General features: G+C 38.2%; 1 protein-coding gene across 2 annotated transcripts in view; it reads right to left on the bottom strand.

The window, feature by feature from the left end:
* Positions 1 to 12,863, bottom strand: part of CNTLN (centlein) — a 361,476-nt gene that overhangs the window by 76,100 nt on the left and 272,513 nt on the right. For both annotated transcript variants that reach the window (XM_069576629.1, XM_069576630.1), the window contains exons 17-18: positions 2,602 to 2,692; positions 2,294 to 2,517 (exon numbers count right to left, since the gene is read on the bottom strand). In XM_069576629.1, coding sequence (XP_069432730.1) covers positions 2,294 to 2,517; positions 2,602 to 2,692 — 315 coding nt within the window. The remainder of the gene's footprint in view (positions 1 to 2,293; positions 2,518 to 2,601; positions 2,693 to 12,863) is intronic.

The raw sequence follows: 12,863 nt of genomic DNA, 5'->3' as shown, positions 1-12,863 counted from the left end.
AACAAAAGACTAGTTCCAAATACGAAAAGGAGTACGTCAAGGCTATACTGTCACCCTGCTTATTTAACTTATATGCAGAGTACATCATGAGAAACGCTGGCTGGAAGAAGCACAGGCTGGAATCAAGATTGCCAGGCGAAATATCAATAACCTCAGATATGCAGATGACACCACCCTTATGACAGAAAGTGAAGAAGAACTAAAAAGCCTCTTGATGAAAGTGAAAGAGAAGAGTGAAAGTTGGTTTAAAACTCATAATTTAGAAAACTAAGATCATTGCATCCAGTCCCATCACTTCATGGCAAATAGATGGGGAAAGAGTGGAAACATTGGCTGACTTCATTTTGGGGAGCTCCAAAATCACTGCAGATGGTGATTGCAGCCATGAAATTAAAAGATGCTTACTCCTTGGAAGAAAAGCTATGACCAACCTAGACAGCATATTAAAAAGCAGAGACATTACTTTGCCACCAAAGGTCCGTTTAGTCAAAGCTGTGGTTTTTCCAGTAGTCATGTATGGATGTAAGAGTTGGACTATAAAGAAAGCTGAGCGCAGAAGAATTGATGGTTTTGAACTGTGGCGTTTGAGAAGACTCTTGAGAGTCCCTTGTACTGCCAGAAGATCCAACCAGTCCATCCTAAAAGAAATCAGTCCTGAATATTCATTGGAAGGACTGATGGTAAAGCTGAAACTCCAATACTTTGGCCAACTGATGTGAAGAACTGACTCATTTGAAAAGACCCTGAGCTGGGAAAGACTGGGAGAAGAAGGGGACGACAGAGGATGAGATGGTTGGATGGCATCACTGACTCAATGGACATGAGTCTGAGTAAAGTCCAGGAGTTAGCAGTGGATGGGGAGGCCTGGCGTGCTGCAGTCCCAGTGTCCGCAAAGAGTCGGACACATCTGAGTGTCCGAAGTGAACTGAACTGAACTGAACAGATACATACTCCTATTTCAGAGCAGCACTATTCACAATAGTGAAGACATGGAAATAACCTACATGTCCATTAACTTGAGGAGATAAAGAAGATATATATATATATATATATATATAAATTTCCCAGGTGGCTAAGTGGTAAAGAACCAGCCTGCCAATGGAGGAGCTGCAGGAAAAGCAGATTCGATCTCTAGGGCAGGAAGATCCCCTGGAGGAGAAAATGGCAACCCACGGTAGTACTCCTGACTGGAAAATTCCATGGACAGAGGAGCCTGGTGGACTATCGTCCATGGGGTTGCAGAGTCAGACACAACTGAGCAACTGAACACATACACACACACACACTCGCGCGCACGTGTGCCATGGAATATTACTCGACCATTAAAAAGAATGAAACAACACCATTTACAGCAACATGGCTGAATCTAGAGCTTATCAAACTAAATGAAGTTAGAAAGAGAAAGTCAAATACCATATAATATCACTTATATGTAAAAACTAAAATATGACACAAAAAACATATCTATGAAACAAAACTGACTCACAGACACATACATCAGACTTGTGGTTGCTAAAGGGGAGAAGGATAGAGGAAGGAAAGATTGGGAGTTTGGGAACAGCAAATACAAACGACTGTATAGCATAGGAACTATATTCAATAGCTTGTGATAAACCATAATGGAAAAGAATATGAAAAAAATATATATGTACAATTGAGTTTCTTTGTTGTACAGCAGAAATTAATACAATATTGTTAATGTAAATAATTTAATAAAAATTTTTAAGAAAAGAATGGAGATTTAAGGAATAACCTTTTCTTTTTCATTTGTCTTAAGATTAAACTATGATAACCAACAGTAGGTATAATGTGTCTAATAAGTTGCAGAAAACTCAACTCACCTGAGTAAAAGCATATATGTTACAGAAACACATTAATATAGATATTTACCTTAACACTTCATATTTTATGTAAGTATTTGCAAAGAACTAGGGCAATTACTAGTTAATACTGTGACTTATAGTGATAAATGCAAAGTTTTAGAATGGGCAAATGGATAAGCTAAATGAATAGTTGAAGTCTGCCTTAAAATCTAAGATACAACAGAATAAATAAAGAAAAAAATCTGTGTGGAAAAGGAATTCTAGTAATGTGTCAAAAGATTTGGAGTTCTCCTTAACAAGACCTTATTTAAGAAATCTAGATATTAAATACTACTCCAGTTTAGCAGTACCTAGGAATTTTTTAAACTCATAGGCATGTCTAACACAAATATAAACTTCAAAACACATGTAAAACAAAATATCCATTTTTATAATACAGTCTACTATAATTTATTTTTAAGTTCCCTTACCTTTATTGTCTGTCTGTTTGTTTGAAATCGTTGATCAGACACTTGCTGCTGATGCAGGAGCTTTTCATTGACTTCTTTATATTCTTTAACAGCGAGTTCTGCTGCTTTTTTGGCATTCAAAAGTACACTGTTTTGCTGTTGCAAGGATACAATCCGTTCTCGTAATAAAATAACATTACTATTTGATTTCTGGGCAGTTACATTTTTCCATTTTTCTCTGTTAACTATATAAAAATAATGTTTTTAATAATTTTTTAAAAATCTTGTCAAGTTAAAAAAGACATTGTTAATTTCATATATATTCTTACCTCTGGTAGGACCTGGTGTATGTGAAGTCTTTTGAATACTGCTATTCTTCTTTTGAAGAGCTGATTTTTTGGCATTCTTGTGAAAATAATTCTAAATTTGAAAGTTCCATAAAAATTAGATTATAACTGATAATAATTTCAAGTGAACCAGCAAAATATATATTATTTATTTACTTAGAAATGTATGTATTTATGCATAGTAAAAGAAATCTGGACAGCAAAAATCTATAACTGATGTCAAGAACTCATAAATGAACATAACAGTGCACTAAAGTTGACCTAGCAGGCAGAAGATAAAAGTACAAAAGTCAACACAAAAGTAGAAGAAATTTAACCTAAAGGACAGTTTAAAAAGTTAGGAGTAAGAACAGTAGAAGCAACAAAAATAAAATAACAATATTTTATAACATTCTTTGGGAATCTAGCTCCTTTTCTAAAATACTGTTCTCTGTTGTAGAGTTATAAGTAATTCCAGCAAATGAAGTTAAAATAATGGTGATGATAATAATGTGATTCTCCTTGAAGCTGTATGTTTTCCTCATGACACTGCAATACACTGAGGTAAATAAAAAGAAACTATTTTGACTTTGTTCCAAACTGTTTCATCAATCTATAAAAGCTTTCCCAAAACAATAATTTAAATAGGAATGTGTTTGAAAATATTACAAATCCGGGGGGGAGGGGCGGTCCTAAGATGGCGCAGGAGTAGAATGGGGAGACCACTTTTTTCCCCACAAATTCATCAAAAGAACATTTGAACGCTGAGTAAATTCCACAAAACAACTTCTGAATGCCAGCAGAGGACATCAGGCACCCAGAAAAGCAGCCCATTGTCTTCGAAAGGAGGTAGGAAAAAATATAAAAGATAAAAAGAGAGACAAAAGAAGTATGGATGGAGTTCTGTCCCGGGAAGGGAGTCCTAAGAAAGAGAGAAGTTTCCAAACACCAGGAAACAGTCTCACTGGTGAGTCTGTGGCGAGCCTTAGAACCACAGAGGGCAACATAACTGGGAGGAAAAATAAATAATTAAAACCCACAGATTACGTGCCCAACGGTAGCTCCCCCAGCGGAGAAGCAGTGCAGACGCCCAATCCGCCACTAACAAGTGGGGGCCGGGCAGGGAGGTGCAGGCTGCATTGGTTAGAGTAAGGACTGGGCCTGAATGCCCTGAGGGCAATCTGAGGGAACTAACTTGGGATAGCCAACCAGACTGCCGGATAGCTACCATGCGTAAAGCCCTAAGCTAAGACACCACCAGGCCCGCTCTCAGAACAAAGGACTGAGCAGAGCTAGTCCGGCCCATCCCCCTCCAGTGACAGGCAGGCTAGGGAAGCCAGAGCTGGAAGGGGGCAATCGCGGCCCAAGAGAGACATTAGCTACCAAACTGCAAGCAGGCTTCCTTGCTAACCAAGACTTCTTGGGATTCGCCTGAGAGGGTGCGCCAATTGTACACCCAGAAAACTGAGCGGCAGGTATGGGGGAGGTGATAAGTTGCAGCGACCACGCTCGCCAAACACCTGGTCACCTGAGCTGCACGGACCTGGGAAGGGCACAAACCGCAGGCCCAACAGAGTCTGCGCCTTTGAGGAGTACCCGAGTACCTGAACCTGAGCGGCTTAGACCTGGGAAGTGCATACAACCCAGGGCTGGCCTCAGTCAGTTCCCAGCAGAGCAACCTAGAGCCTAAGCAGTGTAGACAGGGAAAGCACACATGCCGTGAGTGGGGGCAAACCTAGTGTGGTCAAGACACTGAGAGCACCCGCCAGTGTTATTTGTTTGCAGCGTCCCTCCCTCACACAGCACAACTGAACAAGTGAGCCTAAAAAAGTGTCCACCACCACCGCCTTGTGTCAGGGCAGAAATTGAACACTGAAGAGACCAGCAAACAGAAGAAGCTAAAACAGAGGAAACCTCCGTTGAAGTGACAGGTGCAATAGATTAAAACCCTGTAGTTAGTACCAACTACAAAGGAAGGGGCCTATAGATCTTGAGAAATATAAGTCGGATCAAGGAACTATCCGAAGATGAACTGATCCCATACTGCCCACAACACCACCAAAGAAAGTCCTAGATATCTTTTTACTATCATTCTTTAACTTTTTTTAAGTTTTTTTAAAATTTTTGAGTCCTCCATTACTCCTTTAATTTTCATTTTTACAACCTACAACTTTGCAAAAAAAAGAGACCCTATTTTTAAAAGCAAACTTCATATATATACATATATTTTATAATTCTTGTGACTTTGTTTTCTTTTCTTTTTTTCTTTACATTGTATTTTTGAAAATCCAACCTCTACTCTACATTTTTAATCTTTGCTTTTTGGTATGGGTTGAATGCCCCAACCAAAAGACAAAGACTGGCTGAATGGATACAAAAACAAGACCCCTATATATGTTGTCTACAAGAGACCAACCTCAGAACAAAGGACACATACAGACTGAAAGTTGAAGGGCTGGCAAAAGATATTCCACACAAATAGAGACCAAAAGAAAGCAGGAGTAGCAATACTCATATCAGACAAAATAGACTTTAAAACAAAGGCTGTGAAAAGAGACAAAGAAGGACACTACATAACGATCAAAGGATCAATCCAAGAAGAAGATATAACAATTATAAATATATATGCACCCAATATAGGAGCACCGCAATATGTCAGACAAATGCTAACAAGTATGAAAGGGGAAATTAACAATAACACAATAATAGTGGGATACTTTAATACCCCACTCACACCTATGGATAGATCAACTAAACAGAAAACTAACAAGGAAACACAAACTTTAAATGATGCAATACCAGTTAGACCTAATTGATATCTATAGGACATTTCACCCCAAAACAATGAATTTCACCTTTTTCTCAAGCGCACACAGAACCTTCTCCAGGATAGATCACATCCTGGGCCATAAATCTAGCCATGGTAAATTCAAAAAAGTTGAAATCATTCCAAGCATCTTTTCTGACCACAAAGCAATAAGATTAGATCTCAATTACAGGAGAAAAACTATTAAAAATTCCAACATATGGAGGCTGAACAACACGCTGCTAAATAACCAAGAAATTACAGAAGAAATAAAAAAGAAATCAAAATATGCATAGAAACAAATGAAAATGAAAACACAACAATCCAAAACCTGTGGTACACTGTAAAAGCAGGGCTAAGGGGAAGGGTCATGGCAACACAGGCACACCTCAAGAAACAAGAAAAAAGTCAAATAAATAACCTAACTCTACACCTAAAGCAACTAGCAAAGGAAGAAATGAAGAACCCTAGGGTTAGTAGAAGGAAAGAAATCTTACCTGTGGTGGATTCATGTTGATGTATGGCAAAATCAATAAAATACTGTAAAGTAATTAATCTCCAATTAAAATAAATTTATATTTTTTAAAAAAGAAAAAAGTTTAGGGCAGAAATAAATGCAAAAGAAACAAAAGAGACCATAGCAAAAATCAACCAAGCCAAAAGCTGGTTCTTTGAGAGGATAAATAAAATTGACAAACCATTAGCCAGACTCATCAAGAAACAAAGGGAGAAAAATCAAATCAATAAAATTAGAAATGAAAATGAAGAGATCACAACAGACAACACAGAAATACAAAGGATCATAAGAGACTACTCTCAGCAATTATATAACAATAAAATGGACAACTTGGAAGAAATGGACAAATTCTTAGAAAAGTACAACTTTCCAAAACTGAACCAGGAAGAAATAGAAATCTTAACAGACCCATCACAAGCACAGAAATTGAAACTGTAAACAGAAATCTTCCAGCAAACAAAAGCCCAGGTCCAAATGGCTTCACAGCTGAATTCTACCAAAAATTTCGAGAAGAGCTAACACCTATTCTACTCAAACTATTCCAGAAAACTGCAGAGGAAGGTAAACTTCCAAACTCATTCTATGAGGCCACCATCACCCTAATACCGAAACCTGACAAAGATGTCAAAAAAAAAGAAAACTACAGGCCAGTATCACTGATAAACAAAGATGCAAAAATCCTTAACAAAATTCTAGCAATCAGAATCCAACATTAAAAAGATCATACACCATACCAAGTGGGCTTTATCCCAGGGATGCAAGGATTCATCAATATCTGCAAATCAATCAATGTAATACACCACATTAACAAATTGAAAAATAAAAGCCGTATGATTATCTCATAGATGCAGAGAAACCTTTGACAAAATTCAACATCCATATTGGAAAAGAAGAAGTAAAACTCTCACTGTTTGCAGATGACATGATTCTCTACATGGAAAACCCTAAAGACTCCACCAGAAAATTACTAGAGCTCATCAATGAATATAGTAACGTTGCAGGATATAAAATTAACACACAGAAATCCCTTGCATTCCTATACACTATTAATGAGAAAATAGAAAGAGAAATTAAGGAAACAATTCCATTCACCATTGCAACAAAAAGAATAAAATACTTGGGAATATATCTACCTAGAGAAACTAAAGACCTATATATAGAAAACTATAAAACATTGGTGAAAGAAATCAAAGAGGACACTAATAGATAGAGAAATATACCATGTTCATGGATCAGAAGAATCAATATAGTGAAAATGAGTATACTACCCAAAGCAATCTACAGATTCAATGCAATTGCTATCAAGCTACCAACACTATTTTTCACAGAGCTAGAACAAATAATTTCACAATTTGTATGGAAGTACAAAAAACCTCAAATAGCCAAAGCAATCTTGAGAAAGAAGAATGGAACTGGAGGAATCAACCTGCCAGACTTCAGGCTCTACTACAAAGCCACAGTCATCAAGACAGTATGGTATTGGCACAAAGACAGAAATATAGATCAATGGAACAAAATAGAAAACCCAGAAATAAATCCACACACTTATGGACACCTTATCTTTAACAAAGGAAGCAAGAATATACAATGGAAAAAGACAATCTCTTTAACAAGTGGTGCTGGGAAAACTGCTCAATCACTTGTAAAAGAATGAAACTAGAACACTTTATAACACCATACACAAAAATAAACTCAAATGGATTAAAGATCTAAACATAAGACCAGAAACTATAAAACTCCTAGAGGAGAACATAGGCAAAACACTCTCTGACATAAATCACAGCAGGATCCTCTATGACCCACCTCCCAGAATATTGGAAATAAAAGCAAAAATAAACAAATGGGACCTGATTAAAATTAAAAGCTTCTGCACAACAAAGGAAACTACAAGCAAAATGAAAAGACAGCCTTCTGAATGGGAGAATATAATAGCAAACGAAGCAACTGACAAACAACTAATCTCAAAAGTATACAAGCAACTCCTGCAGCTCAATTCCAGAAAAATAAACGACCCAATCCAAAAATGGGCCAAAGAACTAAACAGACATTTCTCCAAAGAAGACATACAGATGGCTAACAAACACATGAAAAAATGCTCAACATCACTCATTATCAGAGAAATGCAAATCAAAACCACAATGAGGTACCACTTCACGCCAGTCAGAGTGGCTGCTATCCAAAAGTCCACAAGCAATAAATGCTGGAGAGGATGTGGAGAAAAGGGAACCCTCTTACACTGTTGGTGGGAATGCAAGCTAGTACAGCCACTATGGAGAACAGTGTGGAGATTCCTTAAAAAACTGGAAATAGAACTGCCATACGACCCAGCAATCCCACTGCTGGGCATACACACCGAGGAAACAAGAACTGAAAAAGACACGTGTACCCCAATGTTCATCACAGCACTGTTTATAACAGCCAGGACATGGAAGCAACCTAGATGTCCATCAGCAGATGAATGGGTAAGAAAGCTGTGGTACATATACACAATGGAGTATTACTCAGCCAGTAAAAAGAACACATTTGAATCAGTTCTAATGAGGTGGATGAAACTGGAGCTTATTATACAGAGTGAAGCCAGAAAGAAAAACACCAATACAGTATACTATCACATATATATATGGAATTTAGAAAGATGGTAATGATAACCCTGTATGCTACTGCTAAGTCGCTTCAGTCGTGTCCGACTCTGTGCCACCCCATAGGCGGCAGCCTACTAGGCTCCCCTGTCTCTGGGATTCTCCAGGCAAAAATACTGGAGTGGGTTGCCATTTCCTTCTCCAATGCATGAAAGTGAAAAGTGAAAGTGAAGTTGCTCAGTAGTGCTGAACTCTTAGCGACCCCCTGGACTGCAGCCTACCAGGCTCCTCCGTCCATGGGATTTTCCAGGCAAGAGTACTGGAGTGGGTTGCCATTGCCTTCTCCAACGAGACAGCAAAAGAGACACAGATGTATAGAACAGTCTTTTGGACTCTGGGAGAGGGCGAGGGTGGGATGATATGGGAGAATGGCATTGAAACATGTATAGTATCATATGTGAAATGAATCACCAGTCCAGGTTCGATGCAGGATACAGGATACTTGGGGCTGGTGCACTGGATGACCCAGAGGGATGGTATGGGGAGGGAGGTGGGGGGTGTCAGGATGGGGAACACGTGTACACCCATGGCAGATTCATGTTGATGTATGGGAAAACCAATACAATATTGTAAAGTAATTAGCCTCCAATTAAAATAAATAAATATATATTTAAAAATATTACAAATCCTAACAATAAAATATATCATCTTGTTTAAGAATTTATTGCCAGGGAAACAGGAACAATATTAATCTAGAAAATTATTTCTTTAAATAAAAGAACTGTTTTCAAAAAACCCAATTAAATTGAAGGAAAGTAAAAATATAACTGAATGTTATTCTGACATTGAGCCATATATTTTATATTGACAGACATATATGTTATACTAAATTATATATAAAGCATGTCCTTAAAGGAAAAAAACTGATTAACACAAATACCATAAATTCCTATCTAAGATAGGAACTTCCTTTTAATTAAATACTTTCCTATAAATGAAATATGTTTCATTTCTCAAGGTATTTTTATTTTGCTTGATTTTAAATTAATTATTTAATCAATTCTTTAATCATTAAGATTCCATTAATATTACGTGCTGGTCATGTACTGACCACTGTAAAAAGATCCAAATCTGAACTACCAAATTACCAATATTCGTTACCATGTGTGTGCACTAAGTTGCTCACTAGTGTCCCACTCTTGCGACCCCATAGACTATAGCCCACCAGGCTCCTCTGTCCATGGGCTTATCCAGGCAAGAATACTGGAGTGTGCTGCCATTTAGTTCTCCAATTAGTTACATTACTTGGTATCAAATTAACTGGACCTAAAATTAAAAACGCTGGACTGGAAGAAACACAAGCTGGAATCAAGATTGCCAGGAGAAATATCAGTACCCTCAGATATGCAGTTGACACCACCCTTATGGCAGAAAGTGAAGAGGAACTAAAAAGCCTCTTGATGAAAGTGAAAGAAGAGAGTGAAAAAGTTGGCTTAAAGCTCAACATTCAGAAAACGAAGATCATGGCATCTGGTCCCGTGACTTCATGGGAAATAGATGGGGAAACACTGGAAACAGTGTCAGACTTTATTTTGGGGGGCTCCAAAATCACTTCAGATGGTGACTGCAGCCATGAAACTGAAAGACCCTTACTCCTTGGAAGAAAAGTTATGACCAACCTAGATAGCATATTCAAAAGCAGAGACATTACTGTGCTGACTAAGGTCCATCTAGTCAAGGCTATGGTTTTTCCAGTGGTCATGTATGGATGTGGTAGTTGGACTGTGAAGAAGGCTGAGCACCAAAGAATTGATGCTTTTGAACTGTGGTGTTGGAGAAGACTGAGAGTCCCCTGGACTGCAAGGAGATCCAACCAGTCCATTCTGAAGGAGATCAGCCCTGGGATTTCTTTGGAAGGAATGATGCTAAAGCTGAAACTCCAGTACTTTGGCCACCTCATGCAAAGTGTTGACTCTTTGGAAAAGACTCTGATGCTGGGAGGGATTGTGGGCAGGAGGAGAAGGGGACGACAGAGGGTGAGATGGCTGGATCGCATCACTGACTCGATGGCCGTGAGTCTGAGTGAACTGCAGGAGTTGGTGATGGACAGGGAGGCCTGGCGTGCTGTGATTCATGGGGTCGCAAACAGTCGGACACGACTGAGCGACTGAACTGAACTGAACTGAAAATTAAAAAGAGGCTTCCATTTCCAGTGTTACTACTTATGAAAAACCCAGAAATATACTTTGAAGTAAGCACACTTAAATCATGTTTTAAACATGAGAAAGTGTTACGGTAAATTCTGAGGCCAAAAATAAAGTAAAGCAAGAATTCAGAGGGATTTCCCTGGTGGGCCAGTTGTTAGGATTCTGGGCTTTCACTGCTCGGGACCTGGGTATGATCCCTGGTTGGGAAACTAAGATCCTACAAGCCATGCGTTGCAGCCCAAACAAACAAATTCAGAGATAAGCAATAAGCAAAGTGGCCATCAAAATATAAGCCAACTGATAATCCTTTTTGATCTTTCAGTTCAGTCACTCAGTTGTGTCTGACTCTGTGTCCCCAGCAGGACAGACTTCCCTGACCATCACCAACTCCTGGAACTTACTCAGACTCACATCCCTTGAGTCAGTGATTCCATCCATTTCATTCTCTGTTGTCCCTTTCTCCTCCCATCTTCAATCTTTCCCAGCATCAGGGTCTTTTCAAATGAGTCAGTTCTTCGCATCAGGTGACCAAAGTATTAGAGTTTCAGCTTCAGCATCAGTCCTTCCAATGAATAGTAAGGACTGATTTCTTTTAGGATTGACTGGCTGGATCTCCTTGCAGTGCAAGGGACTCTCAAGAGTCTTCTCAAACACCACAGTTCAAAAGCATCAATTCTTAAGCGCTCAGCTTTCCTTATAGTCCAGCTCTCACATCCATACCTAACTACTGGAAAAACCATAGCTTTGACTTATGGACTTTTATTGGCAAAGTGATGTCTCTGCTTTTTAATATGCTGTCTAGGTTGGTTATAGCTTTTCTTTCAAGGAGTAAGGGTCTTTTAATTTCATGGCTGCAATCACCATCTGCAGTGATTTTTGAGCTCCTCCAAATAAAGTCAGCCACTGTTTCCACTGTTTCCCTATCTATTTCCCATGAAGTGATGGGACTGGATGCCATGATCTTAGTTTTCTGACTGTTGAGTTTTAAGCCAACTTTTTCCCTCTCTTTCATTTTCATCAAGAAGCTCTTTAGTTCTTTGCTTTCTGCCGTTAAGTGTGGTGTCATCTGCATATTGAGGTTATTGATATTTCTCCCAGCAATCTTGATTCCAGCTTGTGCTTCATCCAGCCCAGAGTTTCTCATGATGTACTCTGCATATAAGTTAAATAAACAGGGTGACAATATACAGCCTTGACATACTCCTTTCCCAATTTGGAACCAGTCGGTTATTCCATGTTCAGTTCTAACTGTTACTTCCTGATATGCATACAGATCTTTAAACTCATTTTAATAGCAACACAGGATGTAGGAGGAAAGGAAAGTCTAGGCTCCAACTCCAGATGAGAAATCTGAGGTCACAATGCTAGGGCACTGCATATAGCAAAAGCCTGTATATCTTCTTTATTCTTGAGTAGTATTCTATAGTATGGATTAACCATTCAGCTATTGAAGAAAATTTTGTTGTTTCAGTTTCTAGCTATTAAAAGTAAAGCTGTTATGACCATTCATGTACAGATGTTTAACTGTTTGGGGTAAACATAAATTTAATTTCTATGAGATAAATGTCCATGAGGAAGATGGCTGGGTTGTATGGAAAGCATATAATTTCTTGAAAAGAAACTACCAACTGCTTCCAAGAATGCTGTGCCTCTTTATATTCACAGTACTATATACGAGATATACTAGTACTATATGAGAGATTCAATTTTTCTGCATCCTTGTCAGCACTTGGTATTTTTTAATTTTAGCTGTTCTAATAGATGTGTATCTTATCAGGGCCTCGATCTTTATTCCCCTAATGGTTAATGATGTTGCGCATCTTTATAAGTGCTTATTTGCTATCCATTTATTCATTTCTGTGAAATGTCTATTCATGTCTTTTGCCTCTTTTCTAATTGAATTATTTTTCTACTGTTGAGTCTCAACAAAAATCCTTATATATTCAAGATATCAGTCTTTTGTCAAATATATGGTTTTATAAATACTTCCTCTTGGTCTGTCTCATGGTTGTTGTTGTTGTTTTTTTTTTTAACCCTCTTCACAGGGTCTTTCACAAAGGCAAAGTTCTTAATTTTGATGCAGTTTAATGTACTGGTGTTTTCTTTTAAGGACCATGTTTTTGATAACATGTCTAAAAACTCTTCATTTTGTTCCA

Source organism: Ovis canadensis, chromosome 2 (genome assembly GCF_042477335.2).
Source record: "Ovis canadensis isolate MfBH-ARS-UI-01 breed Bighorn chromosome 2, ARS-UI_OviCan_v2, whole genome shotgun sequence".
Taxonomy (NCBI): domain Eukaryota; kingdom Metazoa; phylum Chordata; class Mammalia; order Artiodactyla; family Bovidae; genus Ovis; species Ovis canadensis.
The sequence above is the reverse complement of the archived record's forward strand: the minus strand, read 5'-3'. Positions and strand labels throughout refer to the sequence as shown.